At 41.2% G+C, this 24,474-nt stretch overlaps 1 protein-coding gene across 1 annotated transcript; it reads right to left on the bottom strand.

Moving 5' to 3' along the window:
* Positions 1 to 1,836: 1,836 nt before the first annotated feature.
* Positions 1,837 to 23,634, bottom strand: abhd17c (abhydrolase domain containing 17C, depalmitoylase). The gene is made up of 3 exons (XM_069664472.1): positions 22,796 to 23,634; positions 8,298 to 8,477; positions 1,837 to 5,356 (listed from the first exon to the last, which is right to left on the bottom strand). The coding sequence occupies exons 1-3, from the start codon at positions 23,278 to 23,280 to the stop codon at positions 5,137 to 5,139; spliced, it is 885 nt and encodes a 294-aa protein (XP_069520573.1). The 5' UTR covers positions 23,281 to 23,634; the 3' UTR covers positions 1,837 to 5,136.
* Between the last annotated feature and the right edge of the window lie 840 nt (positions 23,635 to 24,474).

The following is a 24,474-nucleotide window of genomic DNA, read 5'->3' as shown; positions in this document are numbered from 1 at the left end:
GCTACATGTCAAAGTGTCCTTGGGCAAGACACTGAACCCCAAATTGCTCCCGGTGGCATAGCCAACGGGTATGAATGTGATATCTGATTGACAGTTGGGCACTTACCTCTGCCATCAGTGTGTGAATGTGTGTGTGAATGGGTGAATGTGATATGTAGTGTAAAAGCAGCTTTGAGTGGTCGCAAAGACTAGAAAAGCGCTGTATAAGTACAGTCCATTTACCATTTACCATTTACGCCTGGGGATGACCTCCTCCTATGAGGGTCTCTCATGCTGGGCACACAGCTCCCCTCGCAAGGGGATTTGTTTGAGTTCCTTTGTGTTTGTGGGGGGATCCTTAAAAGAGGTGTCATTAGGTCCCTCACATATTCTGTAAAATATAATATAATACATATTGTAAGAAAAATATTCAACTGTTATTTGTCATTGCTGGCAGTAAAGTTTGAAAATAACATACATTCACAGTACAATTCCTCCCTCTTTGTACAAAATTAAGATGAGTATGGCAAAGGTTGTTTTTCCTAACAGCCAAATATTATTCCAAATGTTTTTACAGTAATATACTTTATTTATAATGAAAGATGTCTCACTAACAGTTCCTCATTTTTTACACACATAAGTACACATTGTAAACAGTAAGGGCATCCTGCCTTATTTAAGACGGCTGTTAGAGTCACCAGGCTCATATGTAGAGTTGTGTGACTGGGATTTCAGATATATTCTTAATCTTTCTACACCTTATCTTCTAAGGCAAAGATAATGAAAAGAAGCACTTGAGACGACATAGATAATGTATTTGCTATGGACAACTGTCTGATCCACATAAACAACTAAATATACCTAAATATTCTTGTGCTGCACTTCATCATTAGAGCAAGCACATTTTAGCAGCATGATAACTAGAGAACAATCTAATCATGTTATCAGTTCTTTCCTACATGAATAAAGCTCCGATTTTTAGCATGCTTCTAACAGCTTGGTGCACAGCTGTACTGTTCCACCTCACTAGCTCTCTAGAATGCTGCAGCAAACGTAACATTGTAAATATCTATTCTATACAAATATAAAATGTAAACATTCATTACTTACAAATGCAGCTTAATGCAGGGACTGCTGAGGAAGAGTCCTCCGTGAAGTGGAGTGAAGAAACAAGCCGCTGGGCCAAATGCTGTCTAGTTCCTTCTTCTTTACTGAACAAACTCTGAAAACTTCCGGTGCAAAGTGGTGGAGCAGAAAGTTACAGAGCCTGAGATTTTGAGTGGGTGTGTACTTGAACTCAAAGGCTGTGCTGTGCCTGGGGCAGATGCCCAAAAAAAAGAGATCCATGACTTTGAGACATCACAACATTTAGCGTGTAGAAACACCGAGCATTCATAGCAGCCTGCAGACTGAGCTTCTGAAGCCATTTAATTTACCTCAGTACCTCACTGAAACTTCAGCCACATCTAAAAATATGGAAAAGCAAATACTATAATAATAAGTACTTCCTTTTCTGATTTTGAAAGTCTAATGCTCGTGGGAGAGAGAAGTATTATCATGAGCAACAAAAGCATTACATCATCTTTACATTCTTCCTAACATCACAATAAAAGAACTTAACAAACTGACTTGCGGTTATCAGAAATAAGAAGTTTTTAATGGGTCAGTTCACCAATTTCATGAAAAGACATTTTCTTTTACTTACCTTGAGGGGTTTCAAGCTATTCAGGCACAATCTATATCTAAGACAGACCTCTTAAAACTTCAAATAATCAGTTAGGAGTGACAGTGATAATGCAAGTTTTTATCTCTCTAATAAACACACAACAAAAAAACCAAAAAGGTCAGAGACACATTTCCATGCATCCTTTATTCCATAATGTTAGCATTCAAACATCCATTGTGCTGTCTTCTTGAGAAAACCACCACATGAATAACAATCTGTTAACGGCATGTTTAAGGCTTATTTCATATGTTTTGCACATTAACAACTGTCAGATCCTACAAGCTTCATTTGCCTTTTATTTGCATATCGTAATTCCAGTGTTAAAACTAATGAGACAAGACTGCCCTGTGTAAAGGCTTCTATGTATAGAGAAGACATTGAATTATACCATTACAAAGGATTATTATACAAACCAAGCTCCAGAGACAGTGTAAATTCTATCAACATTTAGACTGGAAAACCTTGTAAAAATGTCAGTATCAAAACATTAATCAGGACTAAAGTAGGGTCTTCATTTCCTTGAAAAAGAGGAGCTGGAGGAAATACAATCAAGATGATTGAGGGATTGTTTTTCAAAAAACATAAGCCCAACATCAGAAAATACCAATATCCAACTGACAAATCACTTAACAGCAATACACGGATCAATCAAACAATCATTGCAAGTTGCTGAGCAAATATACCTCAAACACAATCCATCTTGGTAAACAATTTCAGCAACTACCTCAATGCAATAGTTTTTCTGTCATTTTTTGTGAATGTTAAACTTCATTTTTTTGTCTTTGAGTATTTTTTTAATTTTAAAGGGCAAAAGATACAGTGGATTCAATTTGAAATGTCCTCAACTATTAGAGGTGATTTGTGCGCCTTCCAAATCTCCCTTTGTGGTTCTTTCAGACGCCTTTTGAGTTTGAATTGGGCTAAGAATAACCATCCCAGGACTGGGCCGAAAACACTATTGGTAAGTGAGGGTATCCCTGGCTGATTCCCCTCCTACTGCAGGCAGAAATGCACAGCTGACAAACCACATGACAGTCTCAGGCTGAACTTGATTTAAGTAACTTTATGTCATTTGAGTCTTCCCCATGCTGTCTGGCTGTCACAGTGATTGACTGAAAGAGTCCTCCAAAGAATAGCAGCAGTTATTAGTCCCCCTGAGGAAAACAGGTGCCCTGCTGTAGTCCGCAGGACTGAGTGAAATGTCTGTAAACATAAGGCTTTATTTCTAGTATGAAATGAAATTAAGTACATACTCTAACTTAGCAACAGCATGTCCACCTTCAGTTTAGTTACCGTGCTCCCTGGATTCAGCTTACTGTACTGAGTCAAGTCTATTGCTGTTCACAATAGCTGTCGAGTCTAATTACCACATGATCTGATATTAACAAAGCGTAGCCCACAATACCTGCTGCTCTCGCTTTTATTGAGGTAAGCTCCTGTTCTACCCAACATAATCTTCATCGCTTAATTACTTACTGGCAAGTGTTTCTGTTTGTATGGCACAATTTTCAGATACAATAATGTAATAGAATAAGCAAAACCTGCACATAACAATTTGTTTTAATTAGAGTGTGGCTTGTGAAGCATTATCACATATTCAACTATAGCTTCACCAGATGCTTGGATGTCAAGATGCGTTTGTTTTCTGCAACATTAGGGTGATAAATCAATTTACTCAATGACCTGCTGAGTAGGGCCGGGGATACTAATATTGCTATTTTGTAAAAAGATTGAAGATTTACTGAATAAATTGCGTTAAAATCCATTACCTTTTTTTCATAAAGCACAATAAGTGCTTTCATCACTCCTCTTTCACAAGCCTTTTTCTACCAAAAAAGAGAGGCGCAGTAACAAAGGTCAGCTGTTATGCCTCCTTTGTATTTTGAAACAGCTCCACACATTTAGAAGTTGTCTTTGCGTTGTGTCATGTCAAAGTGTCACCATGACCTAAGGGCAATGCTACTCAATGCAATCTAAATGGGGGGGGGACCCTAACACTAAATCAAGCTAAGTTAACGCAAGTGCAGTTCAGCTTGCAGCTCCATCAGATGTTGGAGATGTAATGTCGTAGCTCGATTCCATGTTTTCACCACTTTTAGAGACAACTTTAGTGTCTAAATTGTTGTCTAAGACTGTGGCTTTAGTTGACTGAATATTAAGCCCCCTTTGAGATATATTTTTAAGTATATTTTACTGAGAAATCATTTTTAGTCCGTATCACCCAGCCTTACTGCTGAGGCATTTTACAAATCACGTTAATCTTCTATTAAATTTAGCATCACGTTCTGTATATTATTTACCTATCACAATGCATCCAGGATCAAACAGCTCTTTATTGCTGTGTATCATTTGGACTATTGTTGGGGAGAAGCAAACCAATTTGGAATATTGGCATTTCTAAACTGAGTCCTGAAGTTACTATTTTCATACTGAATTTAACATTCGCTCCAAAGTGCTTAAGGCCTTGAATACATTTCTCCCCGAACTGTCTGTTTTTTTTTTGCCTTCAAGCAAGAAATATGGTTAGTTGCTAGTTTTCACATTTTCAGCTCGCTGTGTGAGAGTGTAACAAGCATCAGGACTATAAAGATCAAAGCTGTAATCAATGACTAGATGTGCAAGTGTGCGCTTGGTTAACAGCTGTTAGACAGACTTCCTATGAAAAAAGGTCTACCTGCAATTAAGAAAAATCATGGAATGCCAGTAACCAAAGAAACCAACACACACATATTCAAACACAAAAGAATTACTACCTGAAAATATCTGCACATTCAAAGTGCAACTGTTAAATCAACCCTGAATGGTAACTTTAAATTACAGAAAAATTTAAAAACTTAATTTGCATCTTGAGGTGCAAAATTGATACTTCTTCACCTGGTAAAAAGAATTCACACAAAAAATAAATAAATAAAGCTTAGACGACAAAGCCTACCAGTCAAAAATAATATGAGGGACTGTTAGAGCAACAGAGGGAAGACTATGAAAATGGGACAGACTGAAGCTCACAGTTATAGAGACTGACACAGAAAAGGTGCTGTAGACCGAGTGAGTGAGGGAGGGAATGGGGGCTGAGAGCTGGAGTGGAAACAAATACTGGTTGAGCAGCAAGTGCAAACACAGTCCAGGCTGGGTTTCATTGGCAAACCATGTTCACATTTAAGAGGAGCAGCCAGGTTTTTGGGACACTACATGTTCACCCTTCATGCTTATGTGCGAACTGGCCCTACCCTTGGCTGCACCTCAATAATCTGAAATCAACTCTTTTTGTCCACATTACATTCCCACCTTAAAATGGCTCCAAGGACAGCGGAAACCATATGATCAGTTTATTCAAGTCATGCCTCTATGCTTAATGAGGATCTTGGGAGATGATGATGAGGAAGCTTCATGGGGCTGAGATGAACCCTGGCCTGCTGAGTGCTGAGCTCCCCTCAGGAGGTGGGAAGCTCAAAGGATATGAACTGCTTGAGTCTCTCCAGGTACTGGGCGTATAGTTCAATGTCGTTGTGGCCAGCTCCCTCCACCCACAGGGGCTCAACAGCACGGGGGCAGCGCTCATACATTGCCAGACCGTGGGAGAAGTCTATCACCTCGTCCTCTGTACCATGGATCACCAGCACTGGGGATGCCACCTTGGATACCTTCTCTATACTATGGAGGTGAAAGAGACAACAGAGTACAAACAGTGTTCTTGTTGACATAGAGTCTAGCTGGACACTTCAGCAAAACAGACACACTTGTTCTACTAGGTATAACTCCTCTTTACTTTTCATTTTAGATAAATATACTGTATATCTATTTATAAATAAAATAATGGAATGTAAAATAAAAAATCCAAACATCTTTGGGTCTCACTGAGTGCAGCTTTTATTCTAAGTGGGTAAAATAACATGCTAATATATGTATTTGGCGCAGTATTGCAGGTATCCCTCCCTCCTCATGGCGTTTTTCTTGTTTGCATTCAGTCCAAACAACAGAAAAGCAAAATATAAATGTCTAATCAACGGTTTCAGTGTTTGTGCCCAGGACTGATGTGATGTCTTTTAGCTCAAACTTGTGAGAACAGCTCATGTGAATGTTTTAGACAGACAGTTCTAATGACACGTTATGACTATAACTTCTGTTCCCTGTAGGAGAGAAACGAGGGAAGCTCGCATAGTAACTGAAAAGTTTGATTAGTATTAAGGAGCATACTTGCTTACGCAAGAATTTGCTAGCTAATTCAGTAAAGAATACTTTGTTGGCTAACTTAAGCCCCTTTCACACATGCACTGCACTCCTGAACATGTCCTGACTTCCTCCAGGTGGGCTGCATGTGTGAACGCAACTGGACAATTTTTTTACCCCAACATTACCCCAACATTACCCCAACTTTCTCGTGCCTGCGACCTCGTATCATGTTGGGAGAAAGTCCATGCCGGCCGATGTGTAAACGCAACATCACACATCTATCAATGCATTTACAGGAAGGACATAATAGCGGTCGCGTGCGTGTGTGTTTCTGATGGGCACATGGGAGATGCTGCTGCAGGTATGGGAGGGATTGAATGCGAGGAATGAGTGCCCAGCAGGTTAATTGATCGTGGAGGATGATTTTTTTTGACAGGAAAAAAACACACACGACAGAATCGGGTGCCAAATATACTTGCTCCCCCTCCGCGTCCGACAGGGAAAAATCTCCTGCTGTGAGGGACATGTGTGAAAGTGAAAGTGCAACTCTGGGTAATGTCGTGGTCAGATGGCCCTGAAATTTTCAGGAAAATGTCAGGAGTGCATGTGTGAAAGATGCTTTAAACTTTTACTGTAGCTCTATAATGTCGAGCACTGTGGGTATTTGTCAGGTGATCGTTTCTTTCTTGACAAAATCTCTTTAGTATAGACATAGTAAGTCTGTTTCATGGTGTTCAGTTTAATTCCAACAACACAAACAAGAGATGTGACTTCTATGGTTTGTTTTGGGAGTCACACAAACACAGAGTGCTGGGATGGGTGCATTTGATTTATTGTTCCCATCCCTGACAACATTTTTGAATGGCTATTTTCAGCTGTCGTTGAAAATTGCATGTGACAAAGACCTATATTAGCCCAATGCTTAATATTGCTATATAAACTAATATAATCTAAAAAACTTTAATAGGGTACTTCCTATAATATTAGAATGTTATAACAATAACAATAATAATAATAATAATAATAATAATAATAATAATAATATTGCAAGTCATGACAATCAGACAATAGCAGTGCCTGAAAGTCATTTTTTAAATTGGGGGGGGAATTTCCGCTTATGCAAAGCATTTTGGGGGGGGCACACTTAACTATAGGTCTTACTACCTTCATTTGTGTTTTTACCTCAGATTGCAATTTACCGTCTCATTATCTCCTCCCAGAGGGAGTCATCCCAAAGGGATCAATAAAGTTGAGTCTTAGCTGTCATCTCTGACTGCCATCAGTGTCTTTTCTCTCACTTGAGCTCCCCGTTCTCTTTTTTCCATACTCTATTCTTCTCCTGACTTAGGGACCTCTGCTTTATCTTTTCAGCTTGATAACAACTTTGTAAAAAAAAAAAAACAATTTCAATGAGCTTGGATCCAAGCTATGAAAATAATTACATTTAAACCAGTTTTGTGTGCTGAATTCACATTTCATCAGTGTTTACTGACTTGACACCACATTTTTCACTGATTATGGACATTAAATGTAGAAATAGTCAATCTTTTCGGTGACGGCCTTGTTTGCTTTTTTTTAGCCCATATAGAAATATCCGAATGATAGTCAGTCTTTTTCAAAACCAGTTAAAAAACTCCTTGCACTACATTTAGAATTGTATATAAAATCACCCCCCAAAGTGTAAAAATCCCCTCTATGTGAAGCATTTCGGTGGGGAACTCCACCCATTTTAAGAAATGTTCCTAACTAATTTGGGCTTTGACACTGCGGCGTAAAAAAATATTATAACATGGTCATAAATGTTAATATTTTCTGCAGGTACAGACATAAATCTGTATCTGTAACTTCACATTCTGCTTGTTATGTCCTATTTAAAAATAATAATTATATAATAATGCCAATTATTAATCTGCACACCAAATGTATCAAGGTTATGTGACCTAAAAATAGAAACATCACACAATTTTTGCCAGACAAGAGTAGAAATTATTCATCCTCAATATATTGTATTATGGTTTCAGAATGATGAAGACAGTTGGAGAATAATTGAATACAAAACAGGATGGAGGTTCCAAAGGATGATTTTTTTATGAAGGGATGGGCATTTCGAGCAAAAATACCATTCGATATTCTCTGGGAACTTTTCGACAATTCCGCAAACATTTCCATTTCTATATCTATATTTGTGGGTAAAATGGCTTGACAAATGGTGCATTTTGCAGCCATAACTGGGAAAAATCATGCAGGGAGGTTGCCCCCGGATCCTCCTTGGTTTGGGGTAAGTCATGGATATCTATCACGCCTGGCTCCGCCCCTGGTGAATTGTATATCCACACTTGAATAACACACTGCATGTTTCTTAAAAGATATTTTATGTATTTTGTCATGTATGTATTTATCACGCTGTGGGTGTAACACTCACCTAGGAAAGGCATCAAAGCAGTATGTCTTCCGTGTATTAGGGAAGGCCACCCGAAGCCCTGACATCAGCGGTGAATGGAGAATGACAGCAGCACATTCATAGCGGGCAGCCAGGTCAATGGTTGGAACAGTACCGATGCTCTGACCATACAGGATGATGTTCTCAGGAGTTACACCATACCTTTGAAACAACACATAAGACAAGCAACAGTTTATTATTAAGTAAATATGCATTTAAGAAACTTGATACAGTAAATACATTTAAAACACACAAAAATTGGTAACATTTGGGAATTTGGACAATTGGGAATTTGGACAACACTAACCACGGCCACTTAATTAGGTACACCTGAAAAATCTAATGTAATCCAATACACCAGCTCAGCCATAGTCAATGGCCATGGTCAATAAAACCCTGTGTCCAATTTTCCATTAAAATAATTGACAGAATTAAAATGTTCATGTGTATTTACAATTTGTTCCAATAAACATTTAGTTGAGGTGGAAAAGTTGTGTAGAGAAAAAACAGATCAACTTGCAATGGAAACAGATTATGCCAGTAAATCTGATGTACAGGAAGTACTTGACCTGATTGCTGGTCTGAACATCAAAAGTAGCAAAAATAAATGTATTTATATTAAATTAAATTAAATTTCAAATGGATTACTGAGCAGTTCAAATGAAAATTTCTGAGCTCCAAAGTTGGCAAATCGCCACGTGAACTCTGACACTGAACACTGAGCAAGTGTATCAGCAAAATGTGCAGCTGGAAACACAGCGGTGGAGACCTGGGCCTGTATTCATAAAGCTTCCAAGTACAAAGAGTTGCTCCTAGTGATGAAATTCTGAGAAAATTCTTAGAATCGTGGCGTTTTCTAAGAATTTCCCCTTAAAGTCCCTTAAAGTTAAGACTAGATCCTGGTCAGGATTAAAGTTATTCACAAAGCATCTCAGGCCTCAAGAGGGCTCTTAAGGTGAGAAACTGTTAGGAGTAGTGGGGAGGACTTTTAAGAGGCTTAAGAGTTTTTTAAGCAGAGGAGAAAATAGCGGAAAGTTGGAGAGATGGAAACAGGGTCCAAAATTAACTTTTTGATCTACCTGCAATTGGCCGGTAAGCTAGAAGATTTTTCTGGCCAGAATATTTTTTATCCAGCCATAAATACATTCGATATGTCAATTATAAACAGTGGTAAAAAGAAACATATACATTTACTTTAGTACTGAACTTATAGTAGCAGTATAATATTGAGGTAATGTACTTTGCTTGTGTGTTTATCTTTACTTTTACGCCACTGAATTTAAAGAAATATATAGTCATTGAGACACCGGGTTGCTGGGGTGGCTGTGCGACTGTCCAAAGGAGGAATAGCAGTAAGCAGAAAAAGCCCACGGTCTGCCAACGACTAGTTCACGTTTCTAACAGCTGCTCTGTCAGTAACCTGCTACATGTCAGGTGTATCGGTGCAACCAGTTAAAGTGTAAACTCATACTTTACAGATTGTTGACGCACTACAGCCCTGCAGCACGAGCTCAATAACAGAAGTGTGAGAACGCCAATGGTGGTCAGGGAGGGTCAATTAAAGGATTGCTTTACAATTATTAAAAGTAACTTAAAGTAAACACTGTTTCTCCAAGGTATGCACCAGTTGATCAGAAGCTGATCAAAATCAGCCGATACAGGCTCTAATTAGGGGATAGGTGATCGGCCGATCACTCCAGTGGATCGCTTTACGTAAATTATGATCCACTTTCGCGCACCACACCGAGCAGAAAAATAAGTGACAGGGATGGCAAATAAAACACTCACTTGTGCGTAATCAGGGGAGATTGCTGGAGAGGCGATTGTCATTTGGTTTTGCGTCTTTGCCTCGGACAGAAAACGTCTACGGTGAGCGTATTGTGTCATTTCATGTTTTCTCGCCGCTACTGTGTTGTCCTGTGCTGTTTGTAGCTGTTGCTAGAGCTGAAGCGAAATCGACTAATCTGCTGTAATTGTCATCACTGCGGTTATTTAACCTACTCAGCGACACACCCGCTGAGAAACCAACTCCGGTTATTAGCAGCACCATAGTCAGAAACGTGAAGTTAAAGGAGCCAGCGGCCTCAGTGAAATGTATTCCTGGGGCGAGAGCGGGCGACATCGAGCCCAATTTAAAACTGCTGACAAAGGATAATCGTAAATTTGATAGAATTGTTATTCATGTCGGCGTTAATGACTCCCGGTTACGCCAATCAGAAGTCGCTAAAAGTAATGTTGAGTCGGTGTGTGCATTTGCTAAGACGATGTCGGACTCCGTAGTTTTCTCTGGACCCCTGCCTAATCTGACCAGTAATGACATGTATAGCCACATGTCCTCATTCTACCACTGGCAGTCGAGGTGGTGCCCAGCAAACGATGTGGGCTTCATAGGTAACTGGCAGACATTCTGGGGAAAGCCTGGTCTGATCGGGAGAGATGGCATTCATCCCACTTTGGATGGTGCAGCTCTTTTGTCTCGTAATATGGCTAAGTTTGTTAGTCGTAAAACCTGACAAACCAGAGTTGAGACCAGGAGGCAGAGCTGTAGTCCTACACACTCCTCTGAGCTTCCCTGTGTGCAGTTTCCTAGCCACAATGTTAATGTTATAGAGACTGTGTCTGCCCCCCGACCCAGGCCTTTTATTACAGTGAATTTAAACTTACATAAAAAGAAGTAAATCATAAAAATGTCATTCAAATTAAAGCCGCAAGCGGCGATGAACGGGCCCTCACACCCATGTGCATGTTGGGGTGTGTCACGGCTGCAGGGTGTGCTCTAGCCGCGGGGTGTGCCTCTGCAGCGGGGTGTGCTGAAGCCACGGGCTGTGCACAAGTAGGCGGTGTCATCAGCATTACCAAAATGTATATGTAGATCTGTTCAGGCAGGGACTGTCATCATACATGTGAAATTTGAAGCCAATTGAACATTGTATATGAGAGCTAGTACTGGCTCTTACCAGTAGGTGATGCTATGAGTATGAGTGAAAATTAATATGTAGATCTGTTGAGGGCATGAGTGGCACCATACATTTGAAATTTGAGATTTGAGATTCAACAATGTATACGAGACCTAATACTGCCTGTTTCCACTAGGTGGCGCTATGACTATGAGTGATATTTATATGCAGGTCTGTTCAGAGCAGCACCCTCATCCGACATGTGAAATCTGGAGCAGATTAAACAAAGCATATGACAGTTGATACAGTCTCTCACCAGTGGGTGGCACTCTAGCTAAGACATTTTATGGCGAGGCATCATGGCGAAGGTTATATACGCCGTGCTACTCAGGACACGCCCTTTGACCAAAACGCACAGACATTTCTACAAACATTAATCACGGTGTTATGGCTTTCCTGAAACAGCATTTTGAGGTTTTACTTAATTGGAGGAGGGGCTTGTAGAGTAAAGCATGTCATTTCCTGTTTCCAGTAGGGGGTGCTATGCCTGATGGGAAATATTTTCGGGTAATTGTGTTCAGCCTGGGACCCTTATCATACATGTAAGATATAAAGAAGATGGAACATTGTACATGAGAATTATAAGGATTTTCCGTTTTTGGCAAAATGCCCAAAAAAACATCAAACTTTGACCCCCAGCCAAGGCTATGCCCCTTGAAAACTCAAGCTTCCAATAATTTTTAATCATCCATGTCTTGTCAATACACTGATCGAGTTTCAAAAGGATCGGAAGAAGTCCCTAGCAGGAGATTGTCGAGTATGGACCCTGTACATCGACAAAATTTGATACATGTAGGTGAAATGTTCTAGGGGCACTATGGATCTATTTTGCCACACCCATGTAAGAAACCCATAAAATATAACATTTTTTTACTAAACCAGTAGCACATTTAAAAAATGGTGAGTTTTGGGGCGTGTTTTGGGGCTGCCAAATGTGTAATTTATTTGAGAATAAGAAATCGGAAAATTAAAGACGCAAGCGGCAATGAAGGTGCCCTCGCAGCCGCGGGGCGTGCTGCAGCAGCAGGGTGTGCATGAGCCACAGCATGTGCTGCAACCAGGGGCTGTGCACCAGTAGGTGGTGCTATCAGCATGACCCAAATCCCTACGTAGATCTGTTCAGGCCGAGACTATAATCATGCATGTGAAATTTCATGCTGATTGAGCATTGTGTATGAGAGCTACTACTGGCACTTACCAGTGGGTGGCGCTATGAGTATGAGTGAAAAATGAATATGTAGCTCTATTCAGGACGAGACTATCATCATACATTTGAAATTTGGAGCAGATCGGACAAGGTATATGAGAGTTGATACAGGCTCTGCCCAGTAAGTGGGGCTATGACTACGACCCAAAATGTATATGCAGATCTGTTCATGCATGTGAGAGTTGATACCGGCTCTCACCAGTGGGTGGCGCTATAGATTGGGGAAAAAAAGGAATGTGTACATGTGTTGAGGGCGGGACTGTTAACAAGCTTGTGAAAAGTGGTACAGATATGATGAAGTAAAGCACCTGTCGGTGCTCGGGCACTAAATAATAATTCATTGTATGCCAAGAGGTCCTGGCACTGCGTGCAGTGCTCGGGCCCTCATGATTAAAACAACTGAAGTTATGTCAAAAAATATGAGAATTAAATGTGGTCTGTTAAATGTCAGATCCCTGTCATCGAAAGGTCTATTAGTAAACGATCTGATATCAGATTATCATATGGATTTACTCTCTTTAACTGAGACTTGGCTGTGTAAAAAATAATGTGTTATCTTAAATTAATCCACTCGTCCCAGTCATTTTAATACTCATATTCCGTGAGACACTGGTCGAGGTGGTGGAGTGGCAGCTATTTTAAATTCTAGTCTTCTAATCCAGGGGTTCCCAACCCCTGGTCCGCGGATCGGTACCGGGCCGTAGGTTGTTCAGCAACTGGCCACAAAACCCAATAGGTGTCTGTGACATTCCAAACATTCGCGGAGTCAGAACCGTCGAAGGGACTGTGTGAAGTGTGCAACCGCACAGGGCCTCGCGCCTCTAAAGACACTTCAAAAGTCGCCCAATTCAGCTGGAAAAACCGCAGACCTGGCAACCCTGGCGTTGCATCCCATGAAACTTAGATCAAGAAGCCTGATGCTCCTCTAAAGCTCTGTGTTCATCAGTGAAATATATGAGCTGCACAGCATACGGGCATATGACAGCCTGTGGAGACGAAGTTTATACTTTAACTGTGCGCAGAAATGTGGACGGATCGCAACTTTATTGATTCAGGTATGAGCTTAAAAACACACACAGGTCTGCATCATATCTGCTCCTCTCCTAATGGCTGTGTCCTCCCTGCATGGCATGATAACTCTGATAAACTCTGCGTAGATCACCTCCGGCTCATCTCAGTCACAGCGTGTGAAGATGTACTTTATGCTTTATAAAAGGGTTTTCACGAAAAAATGGTACCGATCACAACGCTACTAAGTCAGGGACAGACCCTGAGAAACACACAGATCAGTCACTGCGCTGATTATAATCTGCTCACTGCTGGATTACATTATAAATTCAGATAAGCTGCTAGGATCACACTATGGATCATATGGATCGCGCCGTCCCTCTCATCGGCTCGTCCCGCATTAAAAAAAACTTAGATGCTGTCTCCTCACTGAATAAATGATTTATGCGCATGCGTGTCAGATTTAGTTCTGAGTACTGATAAAATAATTATTGTAGGTGACTTCACTATTCATGTAGATGTTGATAATGATAGTCATAGCATGCCATTCATGTCTCTATTGGCTTCACTCAAAGTGTAAACCAGCCTACTCACCGCTTTAACCACACCCTCGACCTTGTTCTAGCTTATGGCCTTGAAACCAAGAACTTAATTGTCCTTCCACAAAATCCTCTTTTATCGGATCACTATTAAGTAACATTCAATGTCCTATTAACCAACTACTCTCAAGTTAAAAATGTACTACAGATGCAAAGATGTTTGTCTGAAAGGGCTGTAGCTAAATTTAAGGTAGCAATTCCAGCTGCTTTTAATTCTTTACCACATCTCTTAACTACAGCAAGCTCTTGTGCTAATGTTAGTCCTTCTCAGCTTGATTCGTTTTTTGACAATACTGCAGGTTCACTGAGAAGTACTCTAGATTCAATTGCCCCTTTAAAAAAGATTAAACAACAGAGTCTAGCTCCATGGTATGACTCGTGACCTGAAGCAAATATATTACTCTGGCAAAATAGTCTTAAAGCTGTAGTAACATTATTAAAACTAAATTTTTGTCATATTTGCTCAAACTGTCACTTTAAACAAGCAGTAGTACATGAGATATATAATGTGTGAAAAAAAATCATGCTCCTCTGGCTCCTCCTACTGCTCTTAATGGCATTTGTAAGAATCCAACGCTCCTGACACAAACAACCAATCGGAGCCAAGGAGTCTCAGAGGCTGCTGTCAATCACACCACAAGCACACCACAAGCACATGCTTTCACTGTCAAGCTCAATTTCTTTGGTGTGCCCAGCATCAGCCGGTTTGTGTCCACAATGGCTGAAAAACAACCACCAGGAATGAAAAACTGCCCATCCCTCCACTGCCCAGAAAAAAAGAGGAAAAGGCAAGCTAAAAAGAAAGAGTTGGACCGAGACTGAAATGAAACGAGAGTAAGCATTGGAACGGCATTTCTGAGGTGAAGAGAGCTACGGGACGTGAAGGCTTATTAAGTGATGCTGAGTTAAGACAGTTCTGCTTGACAGGTAATGACCCCAGCTTAATTTCTGCTGTATTTGTTTTCAAAAATTGTCTCCACATTGCTAAGATGTCTGCAGTTACTGTGATGTTACGTGGTGTTGCAGTCGGGCTAACGTTAGCTTGTTCCCTCTGCTGCTGCTGCTGTTTAGTGTTGTTTCATGGTGAAGCGGCTGAAAATATCTGAAAAGTGTGACCGTTTCAGACTTTCTCCTGATAGATCTATGCACCTGTGCTCCCACGGCTAAATGTTCACAACATCAGTGTGTTCCTGCTTATTTGGCTCTGTTGTCTTTTCCACAGTCTCTGTTAGCAAACTAAGTGCTGGTGGTTTTGCCAATTCAGGGGTTGACAATGAGCACAATTTTCCACTGGCACTCTGGGCCAGTAACTTTCCAAATTCACTGGAGCATCACGTGCATGTTTACAGTTTACAGGCAAGTGACACACAGACTCATGCACTATGGGTGTTGCGTGGGTCATCAGCGTAGGGGGTAAGTAAATCTCCCTCGCGTGTGTATGAAAACTAAAATGCGTGTGTTTATACTAGTCCATGGTAGCTTGCTAACGTCAATAAGCGTGTTCTAGAATGACCGCTGCTCTGCCGCAAGCGTAGCGTGTAGCGTGTTGTTGACAGCAGTAGCCAAAATGCCTGCAGTGATGCTGACATTGGATGGAGATTAACGCGGGATTCTGCGTAGAAGTAATTAGTCCTGCTGGGACTGTGAATCTCGGCGCGAGGGGGAGGGACCTGGAGGTTGTGATCTTTAACATTTTTAAGCAAAGTCCGCTCTCTTCTCCATCTTACCTACTGCCGCTTTAATAAATACCGGAAGGCCCTACAGCATGCTCGAGGTGTCTACTACACCTCCCTTATAGAAGAAAATAAAAACAATCCCAGGTACCTTTTCAAAATTTGTAACCTCCTGCCCTTAACTGGTGCAGCTGTATATCTTTGTAAACTGCTCAAAAACCTGGCTATTTTTCTCCAGTTGACCTTCCTGAGCTAAATTCTCTGATATCTTCGTCTAAACTATCAACCTGTCTTTTAGACCTGATTCCAACCAAGCTCCTTAAGGAAGTATTTCCCTTAATAAGCACTTCTTTATAAGATATGATCAATATGTCTTTATTGGCTTACCACAGTCTTTTAAACTAACTTATTAACCCACTTCTTAAAAAGCCTACCCTAGATTCAGGCATCTTTGCTAACTATAGACCTATATCTAACCTTCCTTTTATTTTAAAGATCCTTGAGAAAGTAGTCACTAATCAATTATGTGACTTTCTTCTTGACAACAGTTTATTTGGGGACTTTCAGTCAGGATTTAGAGTCCACCATAGCACTGAGACAGCACTTGTGAGAGTTTCAAATTATCTACTTTTTGCTTCAGACTTTGGAATTTTCTCTGCACTTGCTTGTTAGATCGTAGTGCTGCTTACGACACAATAGACCATCACATCCTGTTACAGACAGGATAACATTTAATTGGCATTACAGGATCTGCATTAAGTTGGTTTAAGTCTTATCTATCAGTTAAGTTATTCATTGAGTTCCACAAGTTTCTGTGCTCGGACCGATTCTTTTTACTTTATATATGCTTCCTCTGGGTAATATCATGTGGAAACACTTTTCATTGTTATGCAGATGATACTTATCAATGAAGCCAGACGAAACCAACCAGCTATCTAAACTAGAAGCATGCCTTAAGGACAAAAAGATCTGGATGACTAGAAACGTTCTGCTACTTAATTCAGACAAAACTGATGTTATCGTGCTCGGCCCCTATCACCTTAGAGCAGGGGTCTCAAACAAGGCCCGCGGGCCACATCTGGCCTGGATACAATTTTACCTGGTCCTCGAGATAAAATCACATGTCTATCATAACTGGCCCGCCGTTATACAGCACACACACCGCTGATACTACAAATCCCAGGTCTTGATCGCCAATCAAGACCTGTGAGCACCAGCTGTGCGCGTTGGCATCTCTGTGCGACGTAACAAAGTTTCTCAATCCGTTAAACCTCGATCTTCAGGAACAGAGAGAGACTCAGATGTAGCAAGGAAACCAGGTCTGCACCGCTGTGACCAACTGCACATTTTGCTGATAAACTGAGTAGACCTGGCAGAGTTTACACAGCGATTTGTCGACTTTGGAGCTCAGAAATTTAAATTTGATGTGCTCAGTAATCCATTTGTAGTTGACCTGGAAAGAGCACCTGTAAACATCCAAATGGAGCTGAGAACTCCAGCAACTGATGCACACCTTCACTCCATCCACAGCTCAGAATCTAACCCCAAACAGGAATGAACCTGCAGGCAAGAAAAGATGCCAAGCATTTGGCTCTGGCAAATAAGAGCAGAGTGCAGCTAAATATATTTTTTCTTCTTGTAATCACAAGGTGGACTTATGGTTGAAATATTAGCACATTTTCACCAGATTGATCACATTTGAAATATTCTTTTATTGATGGTGTTGTGAGTAAAAAAAATGTCCGGCCCCTGCTCTTCAACCCACTTTTTAATTTCGGCCCCCTCTCTGATTGAGTTTGAGACCCCTACCTTAGAGATTCTTTCTCTAATAATATAGCTGTCCTAGATGGCATCAGCCTGGCATCCAGCACTACTGTTAAGAATCTGGGAATTCTATTTGATCAGGATATGTCCTTCATCTCCCACATAAAACAAATATCAAGGACAGCCTTCTTTCACTTTCGCAACATAGCTAAAATCCGACACATCTTGTCTCAAAACGATGCAGAAAAAGTAGTCCATGCATTCGTTACTTCCAGGCTGCCCTAATAAATCACTAAAAACCCTTCAGCTGGTACAAAATGCTGCAGCACATGTGACAAGAACTAGGAAAATGGTAAATCAACTGTACTTATATAGCGCTTTTCTAGTCTCTTTCTAGTCTCTAGTTCTGTATTAGCCTCTCTGCACTGGCTTCCTGTAAAATCTAGAATAGAATTTAAAATCCTTCTTCTTACTTACAAAGCTCTCAATGGTCAGGCACCATCATATCTTAAAGAGCTCATAGTGCCATATTACCCCTCTAGAACATTGCACACCCAGGATGCAGGGCTGCTTGTGGTACCTAAAGTCTCTAAGAGTAGTGTTGGAGGTAGAGCCTTCAATTACCAGGCACCCCTCCTCTGGAACAATCTACCAGTCAGGGTCCAGGAAGCAGACACCCTCTCTTCTTTTAAGAGTAGACTTAAAACTTTCCTCTTTGATAAAGCTTATAGTTAGGGCTGGCTCAGGCTTGGAGCAGCCCATAGTTATGCTGCTATAGGTTTAGACTGTCGGGGGGATCTGACACACCGAGCTTCTCTCTCTCTCTCTCTCTTTGTATCTCTGTGTGGCTCTCTCTCTCTCTTTGTCTCTCTCTTTGTCTCTCTCTCTGTCTCTCTCTCTGTCTCTCTCTCTGTCTCTCTCTCTGTCTCTCTCTTTGTCTCTCTCTTTGTCTCTCTCTCTCTCTCTCTCTCTCTCTCTCTCTCTCTCTCTCTCTCTCTCTCTCTTTGTATCTCTGTGTGGCTCTCTCTCTCTCTCTCTCTCTCTCTCTCTCTCTCTCTCTCTCTCTCTCTCTCTCTCTCTCTCTCTCTCTCTCTCTCTCTCTCTCTCTCTCTCTCTCTCTCTCTCTCTCTCTCTCTCTCTCTCTCTCACATATTAATGCAGCTCATTAACTCTGTATCTTCTGGTCCCATTAACATTACTAACCATATATCTTCCCGGGAGTTCTTGTGCTCCCTTGTCTTGTAGGTTCCTGGGGATCGTTGCTGCAGACCACCTGCTGCTGTGGACCTGCTCGACTGAGACTGGAACAACTATTAACACCAGTCTTCCTCATCAGTGTCATTATTGTTGTTGCTAATGCTAATAGTAGACCTGTTGACTTCAACTTTTAAATGGTAAATGGACTGTACTTATATAGTACTTTGCGACCACTCAAAGCTGTTTTTACACTACATGTCACATTCACCCATTCACACACACATTCACACACTGATGGCAGAGACTACTACATAAGGTGCCCAACTGTCAATCAGATATCACATTCATACCCATTGGCTATGCCACCGGGAGCAATTTGAGGTTCAGTGTCTTGCCCAGGGACACTTCGACATGTAGCCTGAGGGAGCTGGGAATTGAACATCTGACCTTCCGATTGAAAGACGACCGACTCTACCACTGAGCCACAGCCGCCCAATTATTATTACTATTACTATTACTACAGCCTTTATCATTACTATGCAGTTCTTGCTAATTCATTATTAATATTATTATTATTTAAGATTATACTTTTTGCCTTTATTCGATAGCTGACAGCTGAAGAGTGACAGGAAATCAGGGGAGTAGAGAGTGGGGGATGACATGCACCAAATGATGGGCAGACCGGGAGTCGAACCTGCAATCAGTGCGTTGAGGACCGTTGCCTCTATACGTTGGGCACCTGTTCTACCAACTGAGCTAAACCAGTGCCCCCTAATTCATTATTATAAGCCTGTTATCGTTACTATGCTTCTCTTGCTAATTTATCATTATCAGCCTTTCGTCATGAATATGCTGTTCTTGCTAATCTTAACACTTGTGTACCAATATTATTGGCATCATAAACATAAGTATGGATTATCTGTTTATGCTGATGTAGCAAGAACATATGTTGTTGCTGTAACAAGAACATATGTTGCTGTAACAAGAACATATGTTGTTGTTGCTCTCTTTGCCTGTCTCTATCCTACATCTCCTTCTATCCAATTTTTTGGCCCATCCAGTCGAGACAGATGGCTGTTCAACATCAGTCTGGTTCTGCTTATTTCTGCCTGTTAATAGGAAGTTTTTCTGCCAATTTGCCAAATGTTGCTAAGTGCTACTCATGGTGATTCATGTTGGGCCTCTCTATAAATATTGAGTAAATAAAGAGTACGGTCTAGACCTTTTTGTTAAGTGGCTCGAGATAACTTTGGTTATGATTTGGTGCTATACAAATAAAAATTGATTAAATAATATTGTTAGCAATAGCATTCATAGAAATTGATAAAAGATGAGCCATTTTCACTTGTTAATATCAATTACATTAAGTACTAAAATTATCAGCATGGTAAATAAAGTGATCAAATATATATAAATATATAATTATAAAATGTAAATATCAGCATGTAAAGAGGCTACTGCGCAAGTGACAATGTGTTGAGGCTGTATACTTCAAAGTGTGGCTCACAATTTATTCAACAGCAGGGCTTGATATAAGCACTGGCCCGGTGGCCCGGCAGTATGTTTGTAACCCCCTGGGCCAGTCGATTAAGCATTTTAACTGGCTGATTAAGTATTTAACTGGCCCCATGTGCCAGCAGGATACACAAGCCCACAATGTAAACAATATAGTAGCCCTCTTGAGATTCACAGTCCCAACGGGACTAAACACTTTCTACGCAGAATCCCTCGTTAATCTCCATCCGATGTCAGTACTGCAGGCATTTTGGCTCCTGCTGTAAACAACATGCTACACGCTTCACTCGCAACAGAGCAGCTGTCATTCTAGAACACACTTATTGACGTTAGCAAGCTACCGCGGACTAGTGTAAACACACACGTTTTAGTTTTCATACACACGCGAGGGAGATTTACTAAACCCTACGCTGATGACCCACATAACACCCGTAGCAGTGTTTCCCACACATAGAACAACAGGAAAATCCGTCTGATATCACACAGCGCAGCTTTTTGTGAGAGCATAGACTAAACTGACCACTGTGTGCATGCAGAGTCTGTGTATCAGTCACCTGCCTGTAAACTGTAAACATGCACGCGACGCTCCGGCCATCACAGATGTGCCTGCGGGATGATTGAGGCAGATGGGCAGTTATGCGAGGTGGCAATAAGTGTGTGTATTCCCCTCATCAGTGGCACCTCGTCCTGGTGCACATTAGCACTGTGGCTACATAAACTGACCATTCACAGAGCAGATGTGCCGCGGACTGTTTAACGGCTACAGGAAGTAGGAGACGGTATGTTTTCATTTCAAAAACGTACTGTCACGGCTGATCACGCTAATTAAACATACATTTGAACAGCGTCAGAAATGGTACACCTTGTAAGTGACGCAACTGCATGTATTACTACTTATTCATGCAGGTGTCAGAGTTGCTGAACCAAGAGTGGTAAAAGAAACCTCTTTATACCCATATGATTATTTTTGTCTATTTTTATGAGTTTATAATAGTTTCACATATTCATTAATAAGAACCCTTACATTAGGAGAAACTGAATTTTGAAAGATACTGGCCCAGAGTGCCAGTGGAAAATTGTGCTCACTCAGACGGTAGGAAGCAGTGTTAAACGGTCACTGACTGGGGGCACTGGTTTAGCTCAGTTGTTAGAGCAGGCGCCCCATGTATAGAGGCTGTAGTCCTCGACGCACTGATCGCAGGTTCAACTCCTGGTCTGCTGATCCATTTGGTGCATGTCATCCCCCACTCTCCACTCCCCGCATTTCCTGTCTCTCTTCAGCTGTCCTGTACAATAAAGGCAAAAAGCCAAAAAAAAAATCTTAAAAAAAAAAAAAAAAACGTCACTGACTGAAGCCCTTGAGAGGACTGAGAGGAAAGCCCAAGTTTTAACTGCTACGCCACTGATTGTAAGTGACACGCTTATATTTAATTCCCTACCAACTTAATGTTTAATCTTAATACACAACGTTACATCACTCAGCTTTTATGTTGGGGGTGAAGTGCTGGGTGGTGATCCCGCAGATGCTGTATCAAGTTCAATACTTTTGCTGCAACTTTTTTCTGGCAGGTATTGCGGAAGGGGGATCTGTCATCCAGAGTCTCTTGTCCTTGTTGGTGTACCAGAAATGCCCCAACACTACCAAGTTCACTTGTTTCTTTGGTGGATGCAAAGCTCCGCTGCTCGGTCCCTCTGCCATAGTAAAGCTTATATAATGTAGCAACAGTGAAACCGGTTAATTGCTGCATCCCTAGATTAGTCTGATCGATTTCACTGTACTTCTCACTAAGAGAGCTTTTCAATTTATTTTTTCTCTTTTCTTTTGGATCAACCAATCACAGCTTTTGAGAGAATGTGTCATACCTAGCAACGGGGTCAACCACGCCTCCTCACGAAGATAAAAGTTTCTGTCTCTTCCTTGCTCAGAGATGCTCTGAGAGTGTTCAATCAGTGTTCCTAAAAGCTCAGACTCCTTGCTAGAAGCTAGAAGCTAATTTTCATCCCGGCGCTCTGTGGTGTCTTCTGCTTTGCTTTCCATGAACTGACAGATTTGGTCATGCAACTCATGCTCATTTCCAAAATTTCCTCTATAACACAATAACTGGAGTCCACTCCACGGATGAAGATTGACAACTGTGCAGCATCAGTTGTGTCAGTGCTCTCATCAACAGCAAAGGAATATGAAATTAAGTCTTTCCCCTTTTCCATCAACTGTGCTTGTAAATCAGTGGCAAATTAACATACATGATCAGCAACAATATTTCTGCTTATACTTACCTTTAAAAATGTTCGTTTTCATCTAAACACATGACATCACACACTTGAGCATCGCTTCACAAACTCTTCTCAGTTAATGGCTGGGCTGATTTAGCTATTTCTTCTTTTACAATGAAACTAGCTTTCTTTTTCACACGCACCCGTGTATTCTTACCTCTAAGGCTCTGACCCGGAGTCGGGTTTTTCAAATTTTGTGCTGAATATGACAATATAAAAAGCAAATTTAACACCAAACAACTGGGGGCATTTGCAGTTTCGAAAAAGTAAAATAGTTTCTACTCACTTGTTCCTCAGCACCTGCCAGGCCGCCTCGATGTCTGCATACAGGTTCTTCTCAGAGGGCTTGCCAGTGCTGACTCCGTAGCCTGAGTAATCGTAGGAGAACACGTTACAATTGATCCGGGAACCGAGGCCAATGTAGAAACTGCACATCTGTCCCAGGTCCACGGCGTTACCGTGGGAAAATAGCAGCGTATATCGACTGTTTGGGGCGCAGCGCACAAACATGCATCCAACCCGGTTACCCCGGCTGCTTCTGGTGCTAATAACTTCCACTGCATCAAGTTCTCGCTGGGAGTACTGCCAGTCTGCTCGCTCGGTTAAATGTAAGCTAGCCACCCCGTTAGCATCCGTGTGTAGCGAGTATGTGGGCTCCGGTGGGAGAAAAGCTAGCTTAGCCGCGATGCGGCTAGGACAGGGCGGACAACAGAATAGCCAGCACAGTTCGCCGAGAGAAAATCCATTCATCCTGGGTCCTTCTTCGGGCATTGAAGCGTAGGACTACTCGGCTAATTAATTGCTATTGAAACGAAACAAAATCTCTTCTGGATTTAGGCCTTATTCATTTTTCAATATCAGACTTGAAAGAAGTCTTAAACTGTTCAGTGGCTCGGTCTCCTGACTTTGCAGCTAACGCGCTAGCCGGATTGTGGGTAGCCGACAATAAAACTCAGACTTCATCTAAATTACTGATCAAGTTAAACCAAATATCTATGTTCATGTTGGTTTACAGCCAAGATAGTGCAGGAACGGATCTCGGTGGAACAATGCCGCACTTAAAACACATGACTTACTAAACGTCAAGGGTTGCTGTCACTGCATTACGAGATAGAGAACAGCCATTACCCTGGAACGGAGGCAAGCTGGTCTTCCGGTACAACCGGATATCCTGTTTGGCTTTCGTTACATACATACATACATACGTATATGTGTATGTGTATATATATATATAGTTTGTTGTTATTTTCTTAGATTTTGTTTAATATATATATAAAGTATATTTAAACGTGACTGCATCCACTTTATTGTGATAATTAGCAAGGTATTCATATCATTTGTAAATAATTGTAAAAGCATGATTTTGAAAGGTTGTAGTATGTGAAATTTCTACAATCTATTAATCGATGTCTGATTAAATGGTAAATTGACTGTACTTATATATATATATAGCGCTTTTCTAGTCTTCCGACCACTCAAAGCAGATTTACACTACATGTCACAGGGGTTGACAATGAGCACAATTTTCCACTGGCACTCTGGGCCAGTAACTTTCCAAATTCACTGGCCCTGCCATCAAAACCCTGTAAGAGTTCTTATTACTGAATGTGTGTTCAGTCAATTGTGGAACTATTATAAACTCATAAAAATAGACCAAAATAATCATATGGGTATAAAGAGGCTTCTATTACCACTCTTGGTTCAGCAACTCTGACACCCGCATGAATAAGTAGTAATAGCTGTAGCTGAGTTACTTATAAGCTGTACCTACCATTTTTGACGCTGTTCAAATCTATGTTTAATCAGCGGGATCAGCCCGTGAGAGTAACTTTTTGAAACAAAATCTTACCGTACACATCCGCTCTGTGAACGGTCTGTTTATGTAGCCACAGCGCTAACGTGCACCGGGACGAGGTGCCACTAATAACAGGAATACACACACTTGTTGCCACCTTACGCAACTGC

This window comes from Semicossyphus pulcher, unplaced genomic scaffold (assembly GCF_022749685.1).
Source record: "Semicossyphus pulcher isolate SPU_LCO1_2020_fin unplaced genomic scaffold, fSemPul1.0.p SCAF_1, whole genome shotgun sequence".
Classification (NCBI taxonomy): domain Eukaryota; kingdom Metazoa; phylum Chordata; class Actinopteri; order Labriformes; family Labridae; genus Semicossyphus; species Semicossyphus pulcher.
This window is presented reverse-complemented; position numbering and strand designations above follow the sequence as displayed.